The 25,797-nt window shown below is 59.1% G+C and overlaps 1 protein-coding gene across 19 annotated transcripts in view; it reads right to left on the bottom strand.

Moving 5' to 3' along the window:
- The window catches only part of ADGRB2 (adhesion G protein-coupled receptor B2), a 35,838-nt gene extending 13,515 nt beyond the window's left edge, over positions 1 to 22,323 (bottom strand). For 7 of the 19 annotated variants that reach the window (XM_049105049.1, XM_049105072.1, XM_049105056.1 and 4 more), the window contains exons 1-9: positions 22,166 to 22,322; positions 14,602 to 15,418; positions 3,795 to 3,878; positions 3,378 to 3,542; positions 1,998 to 2,162; positions 1,234 to 1,398; positions 981 to 1,148; positions 805 to 906; positions 539 to 645 (exon numbers count right to left, since the gene is read on the bottom strand). In XM_049105049.1, coding sequence (XP_048961006.1) covers positions 539 to 645; positions 805 to 906; positions 981 to 1,148; positions 1,234 to 1,398; positions 1,998 to 2,162; positions 3,378 to 3,542; positions 3,795 to 3,878; positions 14,602 to 15,403 — 1,758 coding nt within the window. In that variant the 5' untranslated portion in view covers positions 15,404 to 15,418; positions 22,166 to 22,322. Of the gene's footprint in view, positions 1 to 538; positions 646 to 804; positions 907 to 980; positions 1,149 to 1,233; positions 1,399 to 1,997; positions 2,163 to 3,377; positions 3,543 to 3,794; positions 3,879 to 14,601; positions 15,419 to 21,957; positions 22,093 to 22,165 lie in introns of those variants that run through there. The other 12 variants (XM_049105061.1, XM_049105068.1, XM_049105103.1 and 9 more) reach the window with 7 other exon arrangements.
- Positions 22,324 to 25,797: the final 3,474 nt, after the last annotated feature.

The raw sequence follows: 25,797 nt of genomic DNA, 5'->3' as shown, positions 1-25,797 counted from the left end.
CAGGGACGAGGTGCCTCCCCATCCCAGGGGTCATGCACACTCTGAAGCGTAATGCACCCTCACTATCACTCTCTCTTTCAAACACAAGCTCCGAGTGCAATCACACAAGTACCAATTGCAGTCAGACACACACGACACGCAGGCCACATTCACTGCCAACACTCGTAGCCCATGGCAGGCCCCTGGCTGGGCACTGGGAACACAAAAGCAAATCCAACTTTGTCCCTGCCTTTAAGGAGCTCTCAGTCTAATAGGACACAGACATCGCAAAGAGCATTCATGACACCTAAGGACTGGGAAGCTCAGGGGACCAGAGAAGCACAGAAGCAAGTATCGGGAATAAGGGCAGACACTTGCGACTCAGGCTTTGAGGTATGAGTAGGAGTCTGCTAGGCAAGGAGAGGCACAGCCAGGCAGAAGTAGGCACAGCATACGTTTGCCAAGGCACATAGGCAAGAGCAAGAAGCAAGTTCCCTCCATCCCCCACCAGAGCCTGGGACAGACCCTGTGTTGCCCCAGCCCAGCAGGGCACACTCACGGACAGGTATAGGTAGCGGTACTCGTGGGAGATGCAGCGGGCGAAGCTGGGCAGACCCCAGTATGCCACGCCCTGGGCACTGAGGAGACAGCGGCGGCTGGCAGACCCTGCAGGGGGACAGGACAGGACATGGGGGGAGGTGTGGGGGCCAGACTCCACACCTCAGGATGGAGGCTCAGACAAGCAGTGAGGGAAAGGGAGCCCAGAAGGGAGTGATCGGGAATGGCCTGGGTGGGGCCCTCAGGGAGAGCCACGTCACCCCTCACCTGAGGCGTTGGGGGGGCACTTGTTATAGATGATCTCGCCAGCAGCTGCCTTCTTCCACGTCATCAGCATCACATACTCGTCCCTGCACATCTCATGGAAGGCTGTGGGAACGGGGGAGGGGCTCAGCCAGGCCCACAGGCTTGTCCCACAACCCCCTGAGTCCTGTGGCCAATACCTGGACATCTCTTCTCACTGCAAGGCTTCACCTCCTCTCCGGTACCCTCGCAGGGGTAGCCCTGCGCACCCGTGGCCTGGCACATGCGGAAGCGGCGCTGCCAGCCTGTGTCACACGTCTTGGAGCACAGGCTCCATGCATTCCACGGCCCCCACTTGCCATCTGTGGCTGCAGGAGAAGGGGGGCGTGAGTGGCCCCAGGTGTCCCCTGGGGGGCAGGGCTGCCACCTGCCACCCTTGCAGCGAGCACTCACCCGGGCACTCAAGGTTGCTGCACTCGCGTGTGTCCGTGAGGGCACCCGTACACGTGGCCCAGGCTGGGCCCGCCACACTGCACTTCCGGCTGCGCTGCTGGGTCCCATTGGCACAGGATGTGGAGCATGGGCCCCAGGGACCCCATTCTAGCCACTGGCCTTCCACTGCATGGGGAGACACAAGCAGGGGTGGCCGTTGAGCAAAGGAGTGTGGGGACCCGGGGAGCGGGGCAGGGAGAGGGCAGAGCGTGCTGGGCATTCAGACTTGAACTAGGCCAGACCCACGGGAGAGGGGTGGATGAGGGGATGCTGCAGTGAGCAGGTGGGGCCTGGCCTGGGCCCGCCTGCCTGTCACCAGCTCCAGGAACACAGGCTACCTCACCACGAGGTGGCACTTGCTCTCTTTTGTTTAGGGAAATGGGCCCCAGGGACACCTTTGGACCTCTGCCCACTCTTAAGCCCAGATTTGTGTCCCCTCACAGCCAGGCTGGCCAGGAGCACCAAAGGACAATGAACAGCAAGGCCATCGGGGGCTTAGGGGAAGGGGCAGTCTTCTTTGGATGGGGTTACAGAGTGCCAACGCCAAGTCTGGGCGGGGCCACCTCACCTCCCACGCGGGCAGGTACACTTCACCAGTCTCCCCATGCTTGGTCAAGTCTATGGGCCCCCAGGGGCAGGGCACCGGACCTGACTGCCTCCCCTGGCTCTCCCGACCCCCACCCGGCTGGGCAGCGCCCGCCTGGAAGCCCACGGGCACTACTGACCCGGGCAAGCGGCCATACTGCAGAGCTTAGTCTGCAGCTCGGGACCCTCGCAGGCCTTGCCGCCGTGCTGGGGGGGCACGCAGGTCCGCATCCGGCTCCGGGACCCCCGCCCGCAGCTGCGGGAGCACAGGCTCCAGGACCCCCACTCCTCCCACACGCCGTGCACTGCAAGGAAGCACGTGGCCGGTGGCTGGGCGGCACCTTGGCCCCGCCCACTGCCCATCCGCCCACCAATCAGGAGCCCCGGCAGCTCTGCGACCGCTCCTCATTGGCTCTGCATTGGGCCCCAGGACTCCGCCCTTTGGGGGGATGTGGAAGACACAGGCTTCTAGTCCCAACTCCCACAGGATACCTCCTGTGGACACCAGGACAGGGAGACTAGGACCGGCCCAGGAGGGGAGCCAGGGCTCCTCCTCTCCTGGGGGCACAGGAAAGCCCAGGAAAGGGCTCAAGATCCGCCCCAGCCTATTCCCACCCCAACCCTCCGGATCCCCAACCCCAAAGCACAAATCCAACACGACAGGGCTGGGGCAGGAGTGGTGCCCCTCCCGACCCCAAGCGCGTGGACACACAAAGAGACATGAACCTCTACATGGACACTGACACACAGAGCTCACACTCTGGAACACAGCCTTCCCCCAGCCTTCTGTAAGCTCTTGCCACACCCCCAAGTGCCGAGACCCCTTCCTGGGTAGCCCTACTCTAAATCCACAGCCAGGAGTTGGGCATGGCCTGGGCACCGCTTCACTCCCTCAGTGAACAAGGAGCGGGACTGGCTGAAGCTGCCCCCCCGGCCCCGCCCCCGTCCCATGGCAGACCACCTGTCCCAGGCAGGCACATGCAAATTCTCAACACTCCATGCTGGACTGAGGAGGTTCCCAGGGGACCGGGATGGGGCGCCAGAGGAGGGCAGGGATGGTCAGGCAAGGTTTCATTCAAGAAAAAAATGGCATTTGTCTTCCATCTCAAAGGGCAGGCTGAACAGCAACAGCCAAGGTAGAAGTAGTGTGGGGGGGTGCGGTATAGGATGGGAATAAGCAAATGCAGGGACCTGGAAAAGTGCAAGAGGTGCTAGTATGGCCAGAGCGTAGGGAACAGAGGGGGCAATGAGGGTCAAAAGATGAGCCTTGGTTACCGGGACACAGGCATCAGGAGAGTGGGACTAGAAGTGAGCCCCCTGGTGTGGGCCCTGGCCTGATTCATCTGCGTCCCCAGTGCCCTTTGTGGGGCTGGGCATGGTGTAGGGGACAGTCAAGTTTGCTGAATAAAAAAAAAAAAAAAAAAAAAAGGAGGCAACCAACCATCTTTGGAAGATTAACCTGCCCAAGTCCCAGGCAGGACCTAACCCTGCAGGCAGACCAGGCGGGAGGATGGGCATACCTGGGCAGGTGGCTGAATTGTTGCAGGGCCGGGTCTCCCGCAGGGGCCCGCTGCACAGGGTCCCATAGGGGGAGGACACGCAGGAGCGGGTCCGCACCTGCAGACCCTGCCCACACGTCAGGGAACACACGCTCCACGGGGACCACTCCTCAGCCGCCGGGTCGCCTACGAGAGAGGGACAGCGTCGGCGGCAGGGGGCACCTCCCAAGCACTCAGCCTCATAGGGATCCTCCTACCCTGACCCCAAGTGACAGGCTCTTGACGAGGCCACCCGGCCCTGCCCACAGGCCTCACGTGGAAGAGATGTGACTGAGCTCTAGGACACAGACACGGACGGGCACACGCCAAGCACACATGCCACCAGACGCCACACAGTCGGGCCCCCGCCGCAGAAGGAGGGAGGCGGGCCCGAGTTACCTGTCTGCGCCATGTACAGCCCAGGCTCATCTGCAGACCTTGGCCACTGGGTTTTCACCTTCGGTTCCTCTTCCGGCTCCTCACCTGGAACACGGAAGTGGTGGCAGGGGCTCAGCAAAGTCCAGCTCTGTCCTGCCAGAGTGGCGCAGAGAGGACAGCCTTGCTCGCCCTCAGCCTGAGGGTCCAGAACCAACTGCAGGCGATGCTGAGAAGGCATCAAGGCCTTTCCTCTGCCCCCCACCTCCATTTCACAGATAAGGAAACTGAGGCTCAGAAGGCCACACAGGACTCGGCCATAGCCTTAGGACTGTCTTCTCCTCTTGCCTCAGGTAGACTGAGGCAGACTGGAGAGGAGTGGCTGGCCACTCATGTCAACGAGCTCTGGGAGGCTTCTGGGTCATGTGCGATCCACACCTACTCCTTTAATCCTCAGGGACCATCATCTCTGTTTAAACATGAGGACACTGAACACCAGAGAGAGGAAGTGACTTGTCCAAGAGCACACAGCTTGGCGGGCCTGAGGCCCTGGCTCCTTCCTCTCAGGGGTCTGAGTCCCAAGGCTGACAAACAGACCACCTCCCAGCCTGCCTCTGGGACATAATTCATGCCAAGCCATGGGCTGTGTTTCAGGCCTGGATTCTGCTCCCCAGGCAGCACTGGGCTGTGACCTGGAGGCACAGGTCAGAATGCTGCTCCTCTGTAGACCAAGGGCCTACAACCTGCAGACCCTCCTCCCCACAGCCCCTGTGGCTGGGAGAGCAGGAGGTGCTCCTGGAGGCCGCCGCCGCCTCGGCCCCAGCCTCACCAGGCTCTCAGCTGACCACCCTGATTTATGTGTCTGGTCTAGGCCTTGGAAGCACCACCCGTGCTCGAGAAGGGGCTGGGAGCTCCCATTCTCCAAAGCTGGCCCCTCCTGCTCAGACATGAGCTCATCCAGGCCCTCTCCCACAGACAAGGTAGCACGGAAGGGGGCCGATGCAAGCCCAGAGGGGAAAGATCCAGCCCATGCAGAGGCTGCTGGGCAGATGGGAACAGCATTTGGGACAGGACCCAGCCCAGGCCCTCTTCTATGTCTGAAAGCCAGGTACTGCATTTGAAGGAACCCAAGAGGGCTATGCTCTTTCTGCCCCCTGCTGCCCAGTCCAGGCCCTGCGTCTGAGAGAAAGCTCTCTCGGACCAGGTGCCAAGAGGGCCCCCTTGAGTAAACCCGCTGTGCAGGAGACCCTGAAGCGCCACTCAGCCCAGCTTCCGGTCTCATCAACACTGGGGCCCTTCCCTCTATTTCAGCCACTAGTCCCAGAACTCAATTGACAGCCTCCCCAAAACTTCACCACCTCAGAAACCTGGACCACCAGTCCCCCTCCTCCCCAGAACAACTTTGGAGTCAGACAACCCTGGATCCCAAAAGGGGCATGGACACTGACCAAGCTGTGTGACCTTAGGCAAGTGTCTTTGCCTCTCTGATTCTGGTTTCACCTCTGTACAACAGTACTCGGAATACCCCCTACCTTGAGGGCTGACTGGAGGACTCCCTGAGAGGAGGTCATGAAGCCCTTAGCACCCTACGTGGCATGTGGTGAAGACTCAGAAGGCAGAAACTATCTGGCTTATCTTTACCATCTCCCCTCCCCTCACAACCTGCACCTCTTCTGCATCCTCACTTCCACCCTGCAGCCCCCTGGGCCTCCTCCCTTCATATAGCATCTGCGATCCCTCCTGGCCTCACTTTGGGCCCCACCTCCACAGAGAAGGTGTCCATGCCCCACTTGCCCACTCCTGAATCCCCTCACCCAGCACTTCCACCACACCCGCTTAGCCAGTCCCCAGCCCTGGAGCCTTGTGACAAGCCGCCTTCTCCACGCCCACCCCCAGGCTGCTGAAGAAATCCACAGCTGTGCCAACTGGCACCAGGACAGATTCAGGGCTGCATATCCGCTGGGTGCCTGGGGCTTCTCAGCAGCGCTCCCCGGCTCCCCACCTTCCCCGTTCCCCACCTGGACTGTGCCAGACCTTGACCTCTCTCCTTGAGCTCATCTCTGCCCCCTCTCTCTCTGCAAGGAACTCCTTTACAAAGAAAGCAGACACTGTGTCATAGAAGTGCCCACCACCTTGCCCCTGACTTCTTGCCCTATCCCTCTAATTCCCAAATTCCCTGCAGTCCTTTTTACAAAGGCCACACATCCCACCCCGCCCCCAACCCTGGCCTGGTCCTGCGTCTACCCCTCACACCCTCCAGGAGCACTCCATCCATTACCCTCTGGCTTGGCATTTGGTCAGCACCGTTGTCTCATGGAAGCTCAAGAATGGACCTCCATTCTGCGGGGAGCCCTTCTTTGACTCTCCTTCCTCCAGCTACTGCCCTCCAGCTCCTCTTCCCCATCAGTAAGTAGTCCACAGCTGGCACTCTAGTTTTTCACCTGCCACTCACATCCTGGCTCAAATGTCATCTCGCCTGGTAATCCACTGCAGTCTGGCTTCTGACCACATCTTTCTGCTGAAACTGTTCTCGACAAAGTCATCAACACCCTCATTGCTAAATCCTATGGACGCTTTCAGCTTCGCCCCGCTTGACCCCTCGGCAGTATGGGGCCCTGCTGACTCTTCCTGCCTTAAAACACTCCCCTCCCCAAATCTCCTGGTTTCCTCCTACCTGTCTGGCTCTTCTGTCCCAGTCTCCTTGACTGGGCTGGTCTGTCTTGCTGCTGCTTCCCACATCAGGCATCCACGCTTCATTGGGCTTCCACTGCACTCACTGCACCCCCTGTACCCCCAGCCCAAGGTTTGATTTAGCCCCTCTGAATGTCTGTTCCCGAGTCATTACCCCCTGCACCCACTCTGGGCTTTGCTCCTGTGTAGCCTCCTGCCTTCTGAACAGGTCTCCTGATGAGGGAGGGGCCCCCAAAATTCAAAATAGGACCACCATTTCTTCTCAAATCTCTACCTGCTTTTCCCCCACCTTTTTCACCTAGAAAGCTCCTACCTGGGATGACCAAGGAACGCACTGCTCCTAGCTGCCCCTGTCACCCCACAGGGGTCACTGGAAGTGATCCCTTGTAAATCTGGAGTATCAGCTCCGCCCAGCAGTCCTCCACCGAGACCAGCCTCAATCCTGACACCCATTTCCTAGTAAACGTTCTGCAGATACTGCTTGACCTATCACAAATCCAGCTGAGAATCCCCTCATCCAGCTCCTCCTTTGGCATCTTGATCATCATTGTGTCTGTCTGTGGCAGCCACCATCCACCGGCCTGGCATCCAAGACAGCCAGCAAACACAGAAGCGTTGAGAGAGCGGTCTGACCCTCCCGCCAGGACTCCCACTACTTCCCAGGGCCTCCAAAGCCTCTACAAACTGTGCATCAACCCTTTGCTGGCCAGTCCCATGATATAACCAGAGGTGATGGCGGTGGCTTCTAGAATCCACCCCCATTTGAAAATCAGAATGTGTCCCAGGCCCAGCTCTGGAGTCCCCCTCCTGGCCTCCTGGGCTGGGCCCAAGAGGGGAGGGTGAAGGTGAGGGTTAGGTAGCTGGGGCCTACACTGACTGTCCTCCCTTCTGCCCTCACCCCACTGCCCTCAGAAGGGAAGCCAGCAATTTACGTCCCCCTCGTCCCAACATGTGAAAGCCAGTTCGACCTGAGTGTGAGGAACACAGGTAGGACCAGAGGAGTCACCTATGGAAACCACACGTACTCAGCACATCCCACGTGAAGGCCCACAGCTGGGGGAATCTAGGAGGCCGCTGATCCAACAGGGCAAGAAGGGGTCCAGGAAGGGGTGCGAGTGCCCCCAGAACTCCCGAGCTTGGAGGACCCGGGGTTCGGCCGCTCACCGTCCTGCAGCCTATCGGCTTTCCCCCCCTGGGAGCCCGCAGTGGGCAGGACCCACCTGCTGCCTGGGACTCACTTCCCTGCTCAACCCGATGACCTCGTAACCTTTCTGTTCTGTTGGGAATAAGGTAACGCTTACTGCTCCACCTCTGCTTGCCAGTCACCAGGCACTCTATGTCCCCTCATCTCATCCTCACGAGGGTGGGTTCTCCCCCGTTACTAATGAGGACGGAGGCCCCGAGGCCTCATCCTGGGGAAGGGCTGAGCAGCACTTGAACCGGCCTGCCAGACTCCTCCAGAGGCCACGCTCGCTCCACTGAACTGCATGGGCTCTAACAAAACACAGTCCAACTTAGACCTCCTCAGAGACACCTTTCTTAATTCCCACGGGACCTGCAGTCATTTTATCCCCCCAAAGCTCCACACGCTTGCTAGTGTTATTCTGTTTTCACACCACCATCTAATTGTTCCTTTGCACACCCACTCCTCACTCCCCACCCATGAGCCTGATTCTCTTCTGTAGCCTCCAGCATGATCCTCTGGGAGCCCAGCTGAAGCCACACACACTCCCCTGCTAAGGAACTTTCAGTGGCTCCCCACTGCTACCCGTGCAAACCTCTGAGCCTGGCATGCGCAGGCCCCTGTTGACCTCTCCAGTCCTGTTTCCTCTTCCCACCAGGCAGCTAAGCACACTCCAAGGTCATGTGGGCCAGCGGGAGGGACGGAGATTTAAGGGCCAGACATATGCAGATGTGATTCCCAATTCTGCCACAGTCTTGCTGTGTGCCCCTGGGCAAGCTGCCCAACCTCTCTGAGCTTAAAAATCTTCAACTGAAAATAAAAATGATACATCCTACCACAGGTTTAGAATGAAGTGAAACAAGATATGGACCGCCTGAATATGATAAGCTCTCCATACAAAGGGAGTGCCACCTCCTTCTTGTTATCAACACACTTTCCTCTCTGCCATTGGTGTTTCCTCTCCCTTGGAATGCCCCTCCTCCACCTCAATCTGCCCACCTTCTACATGTTAAATGCTGCCTCCTCCAGGAAGCCTTCCTAGGCTGACTAGCCAGGAGTTTGGCTATACTGGTCTCTTCTGTGGCTGAGACCCTAGGCTGCCTCCCTCTGCAGCTATGAGTATCCTGGGCTCGTCCGTCTTGTGGGCACTGTGTGAGGATCTCAATCCTCTCTTGTACAGAGGGTCTAGCTCTGAGCATCTAGACAGAAGACAGGCATTCAGCAGACATGGACCAGATATCCCTGAGGGTTCCTCTACCCCAATCACACAGGGGCCACTCTGGTTCCCCCCTGGCACTGGCAGGCAGGGTGGGCACAGGCCCTCTGCCATCTAAACAGGACTGCAGGGCAGCCCCGGTGGTGCAGCAGCTTAGCGCCGCCTGCAGCCCAGGGTGTGATCTTGGAGACCCGGGATCAAGTCCCACTTCAGGCTCCCTGAATGGAGCCTGCTGCTCCCTCTGCCTGTGTCTCTGCCTCTCTCTCTCTCTGTTTCGCTCATGAATAAATAAATAAAATCTTTAAAAAATAAAAAATAAAAAAAATAAACAGGACTGCAGAAACCTGCTATGCCACGCTTTGTAGACCCTGCCCCCAAACTCCACAAAGTGCAGCCCCCTCGGTGTCCTTTGTCATGAATGTGTTAAAAATAACCACGGTAATCATCACTTCCACGGGGAGAGCAGTGCGATTTACAAAGCAGTCATCCCTCCCAGGGCTCTCTACATCCTCCCTGAGGCTGGCCCCGGAGCCCTGAGTGGGCACCAACAGATCCCCTTAAAACATGGCTCTGTCGTGCGCCTCCATGGCTTCCCACCCCTAGCAGTGTATCAGAATGCCAGGGGGCAGGGGCACAGGGAGATGGCTTTGAACCTCCCAAGCTCTATCTCCAGTCCAATGCAACAGGGTATCCCTAGGGGACCAGGTACCCAGCCAGAATGCCAGTTCCCCTCCAATGACGTCCTCCCCCAAGCTACTGGCCTATCTGCCCAGCCTCTCAACAGAGCAAGCTGGGTCCCTGTGACCTCCCCCACGCGGCCAGGAGCTCCTGGACAGCAGGATCACATCTGACTCATTGGGCCTCCTCCACACCCAACCTCCTGCTGCCTTAAGTCCTTTGGCCAATGGGGCAGGGTCCCAGTGTCTGGGGATGGCAGTCAGAGCCTTGGCCCCATCTCCCACCACCAAGGCTACTGCCCAGTAACACCAGTCTACTAGATCTCCCTGTACTCACTCACATGCTCACACCTCCATGTCCTTGCATGGGCTGCTTCCTCCTGCGGGGTTTCCCAAAGTAAGTGGTAAGAAATGATTTGAGGTGGCTCACAAACATGCCATTAAATAACCCTGGATCATGGACTAAGGCAGTTCCCCCTTCCAAGTCTCTCTTAATCAGGACGACTTCCTGCCAATCTGCCTGGGGTAGTCTAGTTTGTGCCTGCCCTGATGTAATTAATAGGACCCCTTCCCCTGCTTTAAAACCTCAAAAATGTCCCCGTTTAGATGATAAATTATATGGTTGCTCTACTTTTTTTAATCCTTCCAAATGCATGCAAGATAAAGTCTCTGTACCGTCTGAGCCTTAACACATCCCCAGCACGTGCTCATTTCTCTAACAAACTGAGAGGAGAGACGGGCATCTAGCTAGAATTTACTAATGTCGTTTTGTTTTCACTATGGTTGTCTCTCCTGTTATTTTCTATTTCAAATAACTGATACTCTTTTTCCATTTATGATATGAAATTTCTTCCAAATATATCAAATTTCAGAAGCGGTTCAATTAAAAAAAATTTCATGGGCTAATGAATTCTTATTTAATCCTCAAAACCCAACTCAGAATCACCTTCTTTAGATTGCCTCCCCACCCCTTCGTGTTAAAATCCCCTCCTCTTCCTCCTCCCTCGACATCTGACACATTTAATGCCCACTGCATTAAAATTATGACAACATGCAACAATTTATTAGGGATTTAGCACCTGCCAGGCACCGTGCTAAGTACTGACCCATATTCTCTTGCTTAATCTTCCTATTACTCTATGAATAGCTCTAGCAGCCCCATTTTACAGGTGATAAAGTGGAGGTGAAGGAATTTTCCCATAGTCACACAGCTAGTCAGTGGTGGGGTTGGGAACTGAACCCAGGGCTGGGCGACATTGGCCTGTGGCCTTGACCACTGTACACTAGTGGTCACCCTCACCCATCAGAGGGCAGAAGGTGTGTCTAGTTCACCTTGGGGTTCATTTACCCAGAGCCGACCCAAGGCCTGGCACAAACTCCACTCCAATAGACATGAAGATGTGTGTGAGGGGTGGCCTGGGACTCTGTGCTGCTGAGATGTCTCAGGAATCTGGGCCCAACTCCCCATCCTGTGATGGAGCACACAGAGCTCCAGCAGCCCGGATCTGGGTTGGAAGGACCTTCTAGGAAATGTATCACCCTCCCACTCCCGCCCTGAGAGAAGCCTGGCCTCCCCAATGTCTGAGCACCCCCCGCCCCCCTGCAAGCAGGTAAGGCTGCACTTCCAGCAGACAAGACTGGTGAAAAGAGGACAGCAGGGCCTGAGTGCTGGGAGGAGAGAGACCAATCAAGGACTAGGTTGGGAAGGTAGTACTAGTTTCCTAGAAGAAAATAGGGTTTGAGCAGCACTGAGAAGAATGGGAAGTTCTGGATAACTAAGGGCAAAGGGCATTCCAGGTGAGAGGGACAGCCCAAGCAAAGGCAGGGGTTTGGGGGCCAGTGAGGAGCCCCAGTCAAGGGCAGGACAGAATCAGAGGGAAGGTTGAATAGCGGGTGCGGCTGGGTCTGGGATGGGGCCAGAATGCCAGGCTCAAGAGTCTGGGCCACTATGGGGAGTATGGGGGCTGGATCAGGGAAGTGAGGCCCCCGTGGGGCAGCCCCCCATCCAAGTCACACAGCCGCAGCGGCAGAGTGGGGATCTGAACTCTTGCCTCAGGAACGGAGCCTGGAGGATGGGAGGTGGGTTAGCGGCAACCAGCCAAGGATGGGACAGTGTCTCTGAGGAGGCTGGGCGGTGTGGGAGAGGACGGGGAGGCTTGCCAGAGCGAAAGCCACCTTCCCCCGGGTGTCACTCTGCGCAGCCATCCCTCCTGGCCAGTGCCTCATCGGGACTGGAGGGTCAGTGGGCAGGAACTGCAGGGTGGCAGCCACTACCTCTTCCACCCGTTTCCTGCCCCGGCCTCGGCCAGCATCCGCTGAGCTCCTTCCTGCCTGCCTTCTCTTTCTTCCTCTCTCCCCACTTAACAGATTGCGGCAGCAAGATGGCACAAATTTATGGCTCAACTCACCAAAAATAACAAGAGATCTATCAAAGGCAGTTTGCGTGAAATTAACAGGCGCCTGTACCCTCTTGTCAAATGCACTCGGCTCTGAGGCAGGCCCAGGCACTCTGCTCCGGCACTGCCCAGCAGCTCCCGGCCTCATGGCTCTTCCAGTATCGACCCAGCCCCGCTCCACCTGGCCTTGCCATTCATCCTACTCAGGGCATCCCAGGGAAGGGAAGCATCGCTCCCCTGCTGTGCCACCTGGCAGAGGGGGGCTGGCACGAGGGGCTTACTCTTCCCCTTCTCCACCGATCTTATTCTCAATCTGGCATTTCCACGTGTGAACCGGTTCTCCTGTAGCTGGTACATGTGTCCAGCCGGCCCAGTGGGGAGGGGGTGGTGCTGCCACCAGGCACAAAGTGCCCTGAGCCCTGATGATGGCCTGGCCCTCAGACGCCCCTTGCCACATACAAGAGACTGAGCCATATGTCCATTGTCTCTTGCCCCTAAGAGATTGGGCAGAGGGAAGAGATGGCAGAGAGGAAAAGTGCCTTGCCTGCCAGGGGAGAGGAAGGAAATCTGGGCACCAGTGTGCTGTGCAAGCCCACTTAGGATGACTGATGCCATATCACCCCCTGCAATGCCCCACGAGGGCCCTCCCTGCAGGCAGCCCCATGGAGCAGCCTGAAAACACGCCAAGCAGGACAAGGGGCATGAGCAGAGGTCAGGCGTGGAACAGCTGGGAGCCTGGGGCTCCCTGCTCAGAGATGATACCAGGCCTCATGCCCAGGCACAGTCAGCATCCAATCTCCACCCATCCTCAGTCCCAGGGGCCCCTGCAGAGGCTGTGATGATGATGGGGACCCTCGTGGCCTTCCCATCACCAGCCCTCTCTGACCCCCAAAGACACCCTGACTACCAATCAACTCCTGCTTCCGGCTTCCACCAAGTCCAGCTGGCTGCTCCTGGCTCTGTGCTCCACATGGCAGCCTGCCCAGATGGTGCCCGCCCATGAGGGCAGAGCCTTCCTTCGTCCACTGCGGACCACTGGGCCGATGGACCACAGGGAAAGCCAGACAAAAGAGCCTGCCCTCTGCTGAGCACAATGGGGGAGGCCCCCACAGAGTGATAGGCAGTGGCCGCCAGGCAGGAAGAGCCAATAAACCTCCTGATATACGCCTGGCGCTCTCCGCCGATGTTCGACAAAGAAGTGAAATTCAATTTCTTCCTGCAGGCACTAAATCCCAGGCCAGCCTCCAGGGCCCGTAACCTGCCCACGGCCTGGCTGTCACTCGGACGGCTTCATCGACCAATGTTAAGGGCCAAACTGCCAGGTGGAGAGGCTAGAGCAAGGCCACTGGGCACTTGCCATGGATAGGCATGGTGCCAGGTGTCTCCTGGGGGAGGCTGAGGAGCCCCTCCCCTCCCCCACTGCATTGAGAGACGCCACTGTCATGACAACTAGCTCCTCTAATTGATTCAGAGATATCTCCCCATTTTACAGATGAGGAAACTGATGCCAACAAAATGGGATCCGCTCAAGGGAACGGTCAAAGGCAGTGCCCAACTCGAGGGCTCTGGCCTCCAAAGCAGGGGTGGGGAAAGGTCATACTCCAATACTCCTAGCGGCCCTCACACAAAAACCCCTTGTCTCCCTGTAAATACTCTCAGGCAGATCTAGATTCCTCTTGCGACTTCCATCCCTGCATGACATCCTCATGATGGTAGGCCAACACCTGTTACCACAAATAAAGAAACTGAGGCCCAGAGAGGGAAGGGAACTCCCTTTTAGTAGCAGAGCTGGGGACTGTATCCTGGATCTGCCTCCCTCCCAGCCCACTCCCTGCCAAGCCCCCTGGCCAGTCACCGACCCACACACAGGATCCAGATGAGGGACTGCAAGAAGGAGGGTAGGCAGAGGGTGGCTGTGGTGAGGGAGCTGGGGTGGGAGCAAGAGCAGGCAGGACTCAAGGGCTCGCGGAGCTTTTGCCCAGTCAGCAGGAAGCTCTAGCAGCTGGCAGCTTCGGTCCCAGAAGACAGGGGCCCAGAGGGGGAGACAGGGGATGCTGGGAGCTGAGCCAGCCCAGCCCTCCAAGGCAGCCTCGAAGCCCGGGCCTCTTCACCCAGGCACATTCTTCTGCACCTCCCTCTGCCCTGACCCTGGGGCCACTGCCAAAAATCACTGACCCATGTGGACAGGAACACATCCCTGCTCCCTGTCTACTCTCCAGCCTCCAGGCAAACTTGTCAACTTGCAGTGCCAGAACCTGCCACAATCACTCCCAGCTTGGGGCCTTTGTTTGCACTGTTCCCTCTGCCTGGAATGCCCTCATCACTTCTTTGGCTTGGCTGGCTTCCACTTGTCCTTCAGATCTCGGCTCCTGTATCGCTTCCTTCAGGAAGTCTTCCTTGATTGCCCAAGGTGGGGAGTCCTCTCCCTGGGTTCGCCACACTGCACTGTCTGGTCTCTGTCCCCCACTACCCCACCAAGACTACAAACCCCTCAAGAGGAAGGTCTAACCCAGATCCACTTCAGGGACCCCAACATCGGGACAGAGCTGGAGATGGAGGGGTTGGGGGCAAAGGACCACACGAATGGCCTGAGGATCTGCCAAGACTCTTGGGCACCCTCAGAGCCCCCTGGACACACCCACCCCACCAGGGCCCTGCCCAGACTCACCATATCTCATCTCAGTCGTAAACAGGTCATTGCTGCTCCCTGAATGCAAATCGGCCTCAGCAGGTGGGGCCGGGCCCCCAGGCACCAGGGCATTGGACAGAGTGTGGGCAGCAGGAGGGCCTGGAGGCGTGGTGGTGGCGGGACCAGCCCCCGCCTCCCCGGGGCAGCTGCAGCCCGGCTGGGCGAAGCCACAGGCCCTGCCGGCCGCGCGGCCGCACTCTTCGCTCCAGCGGCAGAGCACGCCACAGGTGAACTGGCTGGAGTTGTTGTTGTTGATGAGCAAGACCTCGACGAAGCGGAAGGCCAGGGCGGCCGGCGCCAGCAGGCGCGGGGCCTCTGAGGGCTCTGCCGACAGGCACAGCTGCACGAAGTTCTTGTCGAAGTGCAGGAAGGTGAAGGGGCCCGAGCCGCCGCACAGTTCCAGCCCCGCCGCTGCCGCCTCCTCCTCCTCCTCTGGCCGCCCTGCCTCTGCCTCGGCCTGGGCCCCCGCCTCCTCTGGGCTAGGCCGCAGGCAGGTGAAGTTGACCAGGTAGTGGTCCAGGGGCAGCAGACGGGGGGCAAAGTGAGTGCACACCTGCTCCTGGCGGTTGAAGCGCAGGTAGAGGGAGTACTTGGTGGGGTCAGGGTTCTCCAGGGTCCAGGAGCAGCCTGAGGCGATGGTGGGAAAGAGGTCCTGCAGTGAAAAGGCCCCGTAGAGCACGCCCGAGGCCAGGGCGGAGCAGGCGCTGGGGGCAGGGTCGAAGGCGGCGGCCAGGCGCAGGGACAGAATCACAGATAGTAAGAGGGGACAGGCTGGGGTCATCCTATGTCCCTTGCCCTGCGGAGAGAGACGGTGGTCAGCAGTCCCGGGCACTGTGAGCACGGGCTCTAAGTCTCCTGTTACTCGCTGCAGGGAGTGGGCCTCGTGTTAAGACTCTGAAGTCCCCCACGCCCACCTGTGTGATCTTAGACAAACTCCGAGCCTCAGTCACCTCACCTGTAAGATGAAGGCACGGAAGAGAGCCTGACTCTGTGAGCCCGTGAGAAACATCAGCTGTCATGTCTGTCACCCTCTGATTCCTCGGTGGGTCCCACCAGCCACAGGCACCAGGCCTGACACGTGGATCTAGCCTCATCCCCGCCACCTAGCTTGAATGCTCCAGAACCTTTGCCCTAAGTCGCAGTGTATCGTGATCAGCTGTGAGGCGTGTCACGCGTAATCCAGCGGTAATTGTCAAAGGAGCAATGTTTGACAACGATTTGCTTTTTTATAAATCAGAGCAATTCAAGGTTATTCCCAGAACAATGTCATTCTCACTCACTTGCTTTACTGAGTGGGCGAGAAAGGGGAGGAGTTACCACCGGTGTGCCAGGGACTGCGCACAACCTGATCCATGCCCCTGGAGGGCGTCGCAAGTATGAACGTCATGTGTTATCACGGCTGTGGAAATGGGGAGTGGGAGGCATCTGCAAAATGGGTGCAGTATTGCCCTTAATCCCTCTTCCCTTCCTGCCACAGGGTTACCATCCAAGGCCTGGCTTGCAGCCTGCTACCCGTAGTGAGGCCACCAAGCCAGCTCACAGCCCTTGCCCGAAAGTCCCTAGCCCCAGTCACCACCTCTATCCCCGGCTCTCTCCCCAGGGCTAGCTCACTCATCTCAGGAGTCTTTAAGCTCCTAGGAGCGGAGCCCAGAGTTCACTGATGTCTCCCTCCCTGCAAAGTGCTGCCCTAAAGCCGAACTCCCAGCAGGTGTGAATGTACTCCGGGTGTGGGCAACAGCGAGGACCTCTTGGCCATACCCTGACAGCCACACAGGGCGGTCAGGCCCAAGGGGACAAAAGCTGCCCTCCCACCCACCAGGCCAGGACAGAGACACTGCCCACCCTAGCTGCCCAGAGAGCAGAGCCTGGCACCTGCTTCCAGCCCTGCCCCCGAGGTGATCCACACTGCCTCTCTCCTCCGTGGCGACAGCACAGCTCACAGCACTGAATGGGCCCCTAGAGCCTGGCTGCTCCACATTAGAGGAGAAAAGATGAGGCTCCAAAAGGGGAGGCAACCTGCTCAAGATCACACAAGAGTAGTCCAGCTGGGACTGGAACCCAGGACCTGAGGCCTCAGCCTGGGGTTCCCTCTTATCCACCAATCGCCTCTTGCTCTGTCCCCTTCCCTTGCCCAGGCTTCAGGACAGATGGACAAGCCATTAGCTCTGGGAACTGAATCACAGAGAGGATAATTCACAGGTGTGGCTGGATTTTCCAAGACCCAGAGGCTCCCCAGGCACAGATTTCCCCTTGGCTTTTCAGGAGCCTCAACAGTGGCTGGAGGGGTTGGGTTGGGGTGGGAGGGCAGGAATTAGAACCCCAGAATTCCAATCCCTGTACAGCTTCCATGGAACTCCTCACTGCCCCAGATCCCACACTTGCCCCTCCCCAGCCATAGTGGTAAGGGGGGTTGGGGGGGGACAAGCTCCAGGCAGGTTCATTGACTGGGAAGGAGCCACCCCACCATCCTCTGAGACCTGTCTGGAGTTATTCAGCAGAAGTCAGAACAAGCTGTGTCTCCCTTGCTCCCACCAGAACTGAAAAACAGGACACAAGACCCCTGGCCTTCCCTGCTCCATATCATGCCTGTCCCAAACTGTTCAGCCCGCCCAGCCTGCTGCGGCACCAGGGAAGCCAGTAGCTGATGATGAGTGACATCCAATCCCCCCGCTGCCCCCAATTATTTTTAAGCAGGCTGCAAAATTCAGGCCATAGCTGCAGCTCAGCAGAGGGGAGGTGGGGGCTCATTATAACTGGTCTTGCCTCCCCCACTTAGAGCAGGGTGGGGAACCTACATACACACAGAGGCTTGAACATCACTGTGCTGTGCAGGCATGCACACAAAAGCACATATGCACAGACACACGCGAAGACAGGTGTCACCAGCATTCTATATGTGAACAGACACACATGTACAAACACACACACATAGATGAGTGAAGCCACAGATGTGTGAATTCACATGCACACAAGGGTTTAGGCTCTCACATGGACAAGGTGTAAAGAGCCAGCCAGACACTTGTACACATGCAGAGATGCAAATGTACTCTCGTGTGAACACACACAGGTTCTTTGAGACTTAGCATATGACAGCTAAGTGTCAGGCAGGATCTGACTTACTGTTCCTTCCTTTGTGTGCTCCTGACGCTGGGAGCTCAGAACACCCCTTCCAACCCCACCTCCTGGGCCTAGGCTGCTCCCTCCTCCGTAGCCCCGACCCATCAAGAAGCGCTAAGTCCAGATTCCCAGAGCCACAGCCTGGCTTCTGTACCTCTTTAGAGCCACCTCTAAATCCTGCCCAAGCCCCCTCCTGCACTCAATCTCCTTCAGACACTCCCTTCACACCAATTCAGGAATTTCACCCTGGGTATGTATGACCCTGGTGGTTCCTGCTGGGACATAGACCTTTTGGGGGGAGGGCCTTTTATATATATATATGTATATATCATTCCCCCATCCCACAAAATAAGGCAAAAAGCTCGATTCCAAGCTAAGTCAGAGAGAGACTCTCCTGGGAGGGGGCCTGGAAGGATCCTAACCTCACAGGCGGCCCAGGTGGTTATTAGCCATGATCACCCTCCCTGAGCCTCAGGCTCCCGGGCTGTGGAATAGAGACCATGATCCCTGCTCTCAGGACTGCTCCTATCTCTTCATTCAGCCTCCCAGTGAGTTCCGCGCACCAAGCCTGGTGCAGGCGGAGCAGAGCACGCACATGGTCCCTTCCCCTCCTTCCCTCCTTCCCAGAACCTCACAGACTCTCCCGATTTCCCGCTGAGGTCCACCGCTATCTCTGGGAAGGCCCTTTGGGCTGAACCCTGGAAATGTCTCTGCCACCTCCAAGCCCAGTAAAGCTCACAAACATGCACCAGAGCTGGAGAGGATAGGTATGGAGCTCAGCTCTGAGGAAGAACTTCCTGGGTCGCGAGGTTAATGGAGAGGATAATCTAAAGGCCTCCTCCCTCAGGACTTCAATGGGCTGAGATGGGTGAGCTGCGGGTTGGCCTAATCCCAGTCTCAGAGATCCCCCCGACTCCCACACCCACCAGCAGACCTGAGAATCCCACCCTATGCCCAAGCACACGGAGACCCCGTTCCTCCCAGACCCTGCAGGCCTGCCGGCCCCGGACTCCCCTCCTGCACTGAGGACGGAATCGGAGGCTTTTGCAGCAGCTGGCAGGGACAAGACGGGGAGACGGAGGGGGCACCTCAGGGCTCGGGCTGGGTCTCCGGGATCCCGGGGATCGAGCCCCTTGCGCCCCGCGGGCTGGGAGCAGCGGCGCGGGTGGCGGAGCGCGGGGAGCCGGGGCCGCGGGCGGGGGAGGGGCGGCGGTGGGGGAGGGGGCGCGGCGGTGCGCACGTCGTCGCGTTTATCCACCTGGCAGCTCCAATTCGCCCGCCCGTCACTCACCCTCCGCCTCCCCGGCGCTCGCTGCGGGGCCCAGCCCGGGCCGACACGCGGGCGGGGACCCCCACCCGGGGCCTTCGGGTCCCCTGCCCATGCACTGGCCGGGTGGCCCGGTCCCCAAGGACCCCTCCCCCGGAGCTCTGGTACCCAGGAGGGTGCACACCTCCATCCAGCTCCTGGAGCTGGTGGGCAGGACCGAGGCAGGGGGCTCCCCCACCCCGAGGGCGGCCCCGCCTTCTCCACCTGGCAGAGAGGGCCGCTCCTCTTCCAGCTCAGGGGTCTTCCGGCCCGGGGAAGCCCCCCACCTCCACCACGAGGAGGTAGACTTGGGGGGCGGGGGCGGGGCCGCGAGGGCGGCGGGGGAGGGGGCGGTGACTCAGCCGCCCTCCGCCCGCCTCCCCGGAACTTTGCAGCAGCTGGAGCCGTTGCTACAGGAACCGAAAGCTTTTGTTCCCCAATGTCAGGGCTGCCCGGCAGACTGGAGGCTGGGAGGCTGCCACTCCCCGGTGGGACCCAGGCCCAGCCACCCTGCCCAGAGGACTTCCAGCAGCAGAACGCCACACATTCGAGCCCTCTCTCTCCCCCTTACCCACCCTTCACCAAGCCAATCCCGGCAGAGCCAGGTTTCTTCAAACTCTTGGGGCCCTTAGGCGGGGGCGCCCCCTAACTCTGACCTGGAGCACTAACTGTCCTGGAAAGTTCCTGATGGCGTCTGACCTCCTGGGGAGAGGTAAGAGGTTCCTCTGTGCACCATGTGCTCCTCTGTGGCTGATTTCCTACCTCGGGCCCCTTTTTCAGGCAAGCCTACCTTTGGGCACCTTGACTTGGGTTTCTTCCCTGCATTGATCTTACCTGCCCAGCCTCTATACTTGAACCAGGACCTCAGAGACCTTGGCCTGGTTTTCACTGATGCCCCTCTGGCCAGAGCTGATCCCAGAGCAGTCCAGGGGCATGATGAAGGATGGGTGAGGGAGGGGAGAGGCTGACAGTCACAGGCTCCCTCGACCCACTCTGGTTGCTGAAGGTGGTGTCTGGCTTTATTATCCTGGGGAGTTAGGGTGAAGTCACTAAAACCCATTCTGTACTTCTCCTCTGGGAATAGGAATAGCTGGGAGAGGGGCCTGACCTTGGCCTTGAAGACAAACAGCCCAATAAACCAATCACTGTTGAGCGTTACTAGGTGCCAAACACCTAACAATCTAATTTCATTCTCCCAGCAACAATATGAGGCATTTTATCCTGACCTATTTTAGAGAGGGCCAACTGAGGCTCAGAAAGGTTATGTAGCCTGCCAGGTCACACAGCTTTTGAACCCAGCTCATCTAACCAGAAGCTACTACTTACTCAGCTCCATTACCTGGGTGTTGGGAGGGAGAGAAGAGGGCAGAGACCAGCTGGGACCTCACTTTGGGTTACAGAAATGCCTACCACATACACCCACCCCAGGCTAGACCTATGCCTTTCTGAAGAGTGATGGGGGAGGGGAGTCAGAAGAGGAAGAAGAGGGGGAAACTCTGTCCATCTCAGTCCAGGGAAGACCTTCTCCCAAGCCTCACCACCACCGCCATCAGGGCACACCCTGTACAGAGTCCACACTGACCCCTGTGGCAGCAAAAGGGGGGCACTCCCCAGGTGCCTGCTGTCCCAGGGCCAGGTGGACTCCCCCATCGCCTACGCCATGCCCAGACCAGATGAGCCCACCTTTGCCCCCATACCCCACCTAGTGGAAACTGCCATAGGGTAGACAGAGGCTCCCTGAGGACACCTGCCCAAGCCCAAACAAACCCATCCAGACCACCTCAAATCCAGGGACTAGTCCTGTAGGTCTATCCCTGATAGCTCAAAGGGCTCCCGAATAACTGCTGGGATGAGCCCTCCACCCCACCCCACCCCACCCTGCGCTATCCCCAGAGCATATGGCCCGACAACCAGGACTGTTCCCCCGCGGCTAGCACGAGGGGGCACCCGGCCTCGCCCGCCAGCCTCCTCTTCCCCAGGGACTTCCCAGCGCCAGTCCCGCAGCCGCCGCTGCTGCTCTGGCTGCGGAAACCCGGGGTTACCCGCGGGAGGAAAAGGGGCGGCGGGTCCAGAGCTGCGGGCAGGGGGCGCCAGAGGACGCCCAGGGGCCCGGCCGGCAGCTGGCAAGGCGGGCAGGCGGGCAGTATCTCCGGCCCGGGAGCCCCTCCCCCCGCGGGCACCAGACCCTTCGCCCGCTCTGCACCGGCCGCGGCGCAGAGGACTTCCCTCGGACCGAGCTGACTGCGGGAGTGGCCTCCAACTTCACAACCTACAACCCCCGCCCGCCCCCGCCCCATCATGCCAGCCCCGGGGCTGCGGGAGGGTGCGTTTGGTGCCCGGCTCTATGCCCCAGGGGTGGGAAGAGAAGGATGGGGGATGGACAGACTCCGACCAAAGATGGACACGGGAGCCAGGGATGCAGGGCCGGTGGAGATCCTGGCCCAAGAGGAGGGGGCTCGAAGCCGACCCGGGGGACACGGCCCCAAGTCCAGGCTGAGGGGGAGGAGACTTGCAGCAGAGATTCGCGAGGGATAGGGAGACTCCAGGCAGATATGGGGGAGGATGCATCGGGACAGAAATAAGAAGGGAAGCATGGTCGCGGTACTGGCGCGGGGAAAGGCAGGAACTAGGGGCAGACGTGGATGGGGACAGGAAGGACTCCAGGCAGAGATGAAGTGGAGGGGAGGAGCAGGGTCCGGCATCCAGACGAGGAGGGGGGATACAGGGGGAAGGCACAGTCGAGCTGCAGGTTGGAGAAAGGGGCTCTAATCAAGGTGGGGGGCGCACTGCCAGGATCCAGGCTAAGAGAGGAAGAGACTCGAGACAGTAATGGGGGTAAGGTCTGGGTCAGGATTGTGGGGGAGGGCTTTAGCAGAAATGGGGAAAGGGAAGTGGATGATCAAGGGACTCACCAGCGATGAAAGGGGCCTCGGCCCCAGGCTTGGAAGTTCCCAAAGAGATGGGAGTGGGTAGATGCTGAAAGAACTCAGTTCGGGAGAGGGAGGATTCAACAGAGACGGGCTGGGGGAGCGCCCCGAGTCCGGGCCGGTGCGGAAACTCGGGACCGCGCCGGGAGGGCTCGGTGCGGGGCCGGGTCGAGGTCTGGGACCGAGCACTCACCTGGGCGCCGTCAGCAGCAGGAGCGGGGGCCGGCGCTGGCGGAGGCAGCCACGGGGCGCAAGTTTGCCATCCCTAAGGCGGGGGCCTGGCCGGGCGCGGGGCGGCTCGCGGCAGCGGCGCCGAGGGGCCGAGGCTCCCGCTCCGCGGAGCGGCGGGTGCAGAAAAGGCGCCGCGGAGCAGCGCGGGGCGGGCGGGCGCCGGGCCGGGCGCGGGCTCCTGCCGCCGCCTCCTCGCCGCGCCGCCCCCCCGCTCCCCGCTCCCCCGCCCCGAGCACCGCCCGCGCCGCGCGCCGCCTCCTATTCGCGGGCGGCGGCCGCAGCCCCAGGCTCCAAAAGCCGGCGCCGCATCCTCGGTCTCCGAGCGCCGCCGCCACCACTGCCGCCACTGCCGCCGCCGCCGCCGCCGCCGCCAACCCCGGTTCCTCCGGCCGCTCCGGCCGCTGCCCGCAGCGCGCGCCGGGCCGAGTGACGGCCGAGGTGGGACGCGGCGCCTGCGCGGGCTGGGCCCGGGAGGGGGCGCGCGCCAGGCCGGGCGCGAGGAGCCGCGGGAGAAGGGGCGGGGGGCGGGGGCGACGCGCGCCGCCTCCTGTTAAAGGGGGAGCAGCGCCAGCCGAGCCAAGCGCACCCTCCTCCTCCCCGCCCTGGGCCCCAGGCGCCGGCGCGGGAGAAGCCCCGGGTAAGCCCCCGCCCCGCCCGCGGCCTCCTGGACCGCAGGATGCGGCGATCCGCGACGCCCCTTCAGCGATACCCCAGGCCGGAGGCGGCCCGCCCAGCCAGGGTCTCCGGGGCCCCCGCGGGGGGGGGGGGGCTGAAACACTTGCCCCACCCTCCCCCGTATGCATTGCAAATTGCATATCCCTGTGCATGCAGGTGCCACTCCCGTGCGCTGAACTTTGCATATGCTTATGCACACAGGTGCCCTGTGGGTGCACTGCAATGTTGCCTGGCTCTGTGCATGCAATTGCTACATACAGACACGATGTGTTAACATGTGTTCAGGTCCTGAATGTCTGTTGGCTGTTCCTGTGGGTAGACACGCTATGTGTGTGCAAGCTTATAAGTGCCACATATGTGCTGAGTGCTGTGGGTCAGTTGTTTGTAGGAGCCACATATGTACACTGCAGTGTGGTATGTTTGATGCATACTCTACTGTAAACTGCAATGTTGCATGTCCCTAGGCACGGGGATGCTACACGTGTGCAGTGTGTTACATGTTTTCCTGAGTGCCTATCTATTCCCACAAGTGCCTTTTCCTGTGCCAGGGGCGCCCCCATGTTGCATCTGTTTGCGTAGAAGCAGCCGGAATGTACGGACCTGCCCCCTCCCCAGCCTGGCACAGTGCGGTTGGGTGGGGCCAGAGCCCACATGGTGAAGGTGGTTCCCAGGGAGATGCCTATGGCTCAGGGCCCTGGTCCGGTGGTTTTGTGGCCTGGGCATGTTGCCACCAGGAAGGTGGGCAGACCAGGGACACACCACTTCAGCCAAAGACAAGTAGGTTAATCAGATGGTTCTGGTCAGAGGAAGAGCCAGCAGGGGGCAGCTTTGCAGTGAAGGTTGGGATGGTTTCAGGAACCCTACTTTTTGAAGGTTCTCTGGCCAGGAGGGGGCTGAGCCTGGGAAGCAAAGAAGTCCCCAGTCCACCCAATCCCAATCCCACCTCTCCACTGAAGCTCCTTGAGTTGGGTCACCCTGGAGACTAGGGCAGAATGAAAAGGCTTCACATCCCCCCAGGGACAGTACCAGGAAGACGTAGAAAAGCCCCCTGTTCACTCCCTCTGTCTCCCCTTTGCTCCAGCAGTCTTGGTGACATTTGTTGTGAATGATTGTGAGAGATTATCGACTTTAATGGAAGGAGGTAATAAGGGGCGATGAAGGAATCTCGCCTGTCACCTTAAGGGAATTTATGAGGCTGTATGAGGCAGGGAGGAGGGCTGGCACCTTTCCTTTCCCAGCGGGAGCCCGAGAAGGACTGTGCTTTACGCCTAGTACTGGCAGGCAGGGCTCCTGGGTTCTTGCTGGGTACTCTCAAACACACCCTAGGTGTCTGGGTTTGGAGGCTCAGCTGCGACTGTGAAAGCCAAGGCAGGCCTTGCCATCTATAGAGGGTGTCAAGAGCCACCCCAACAGCAGTGGAAGATCCTAAGCCTCCTTATTTGGGCAATGCAAAGGGCAGTGGGGGTTGCTGGAGTTCAGGCCTTAAGGAGGTGGACAAAGGTGGGGAGAGTGGTCAGGACAGGAGGTGCACTCAAGGATATAAGGACAGGTCCTCCCTCAGAAGCTTCCAGGACCCTATACTCCAGAGCTCCAGCCCATTCCAATCCCATAGGGAGCCTGCCTCCCTCTTTATGAATATTCATTAAATTAGCATACTAGAGACCCAGAGCCCAGAGAAACCCAGGCAGGTCCCTCGCAGATGTAGTAATGCAGCTGGATCCCTGAGGCCCTCCCGTTCCCCCCAGGATCCAGCTGGGTGCAGGGATAATGGGAGGGGCTGGCTCTGGAGAGACAGCAGCGTTCTGTCTGTTTCTGTGTTCCTTGGTAGCCCTCTGGCTTCTCAACCCCATTCTTTCAGCCACAAAAGTACAGGGAAATATAGCTCTGGGGAATACAGATGGTCAGAGAGAGTGAGGGACTGACAAGGATGGTACTGCCTACCTGGGGACTCACAGGGCAGGGTGGCAGGTCAGCAAGGCAGCAAGGGCTGCAGGAGCAGGGTGGAGAGCACAGACCTCCCCGGGGTTATGCGGGAGCAGGCTCGATTAGGGCCAACCTCGGGAAGGCTCTCCCGGAGGTGCCTCCTCGCATCAGGGCTTCCCCACCTCCTTTCCCAAGAGCCCCTGCCCTTCCAGACTCACTCTGGTGATAATGCCGCCCGGGAGGACTTGGAGTAATTACAAATCGTTTCCATATTCAAATCCAGCTGGTTGAAGAGAAATTACTTCTCTGACAGCCCAGGCGGGGGTGGGAAGAACAAGTCTAAGCCCCAGGAGGGGCCTCTAGGGAGCTGAGGGCAAGGGTAGGGGCCCTGGTCAGAGCTTGAGCACAGAGGGTTTAGGCGGAAGGAAGGGATACCTCCCACCCACCCCTCCCCTGAAACACAAAGACTGGGTAAAGGACGATTGATCCCAGCCCTTTAGTCCCACTTGGAGCTCTGTCTGGAACCTCTGATGGGATGTTGGGGACCAATGCCACAAGGGCAACTAGAAGTCAGGCTCTCTACCACTGCTTTCACACTGTATCCCTAGGTGACCTTGAGAAAATCCCTCCGGCTTCCTGGGCCTCTATTTCCTTACCTGTGAAATGGTATAAATGATCTCACCAGGGCTCCAAGGAGATAAGGGATGTGGATGTGGATTAGCGAGAGCTACATTCCTGAAAGGGGCCTTTTTAAATAATTGCTTTATTACCAATTAATTCGTATTTTGGTTAACAATAACAACCACCAGTGGTCCATTCCGGAGGCAGCACAGCCCTCAGTGGGGCAGTTCAGGGCAGGATAGTGGGTCTACCAGGGGCACAACCCTGGCCTCACCCGCCTGGCCTCAGCCCTGCCTCCCACTGGGCCAGCCACTGCTATGCTTCATTGCCCTTTAAACAGATGAGAAAATGTTCTTCTCTTCCCAATGATTTATT

Source organism: Canis lupus, chromosome 2, assembly GCF_003254725.2.
Source record: "Canis lupus dingo isolate Sandy chromosome 2, ASM325472v2, whole genome shotgun sequence".
NCBI lineage: Eukaryota > Metazoa > Chordata > Mammalia > Carnivora > Canidae > Canis > Canis lupus.
Note: the sequence above shows the minus strand (reverse complement) of the source record. Positions and strands in the feature narration are given on the sequence as shown.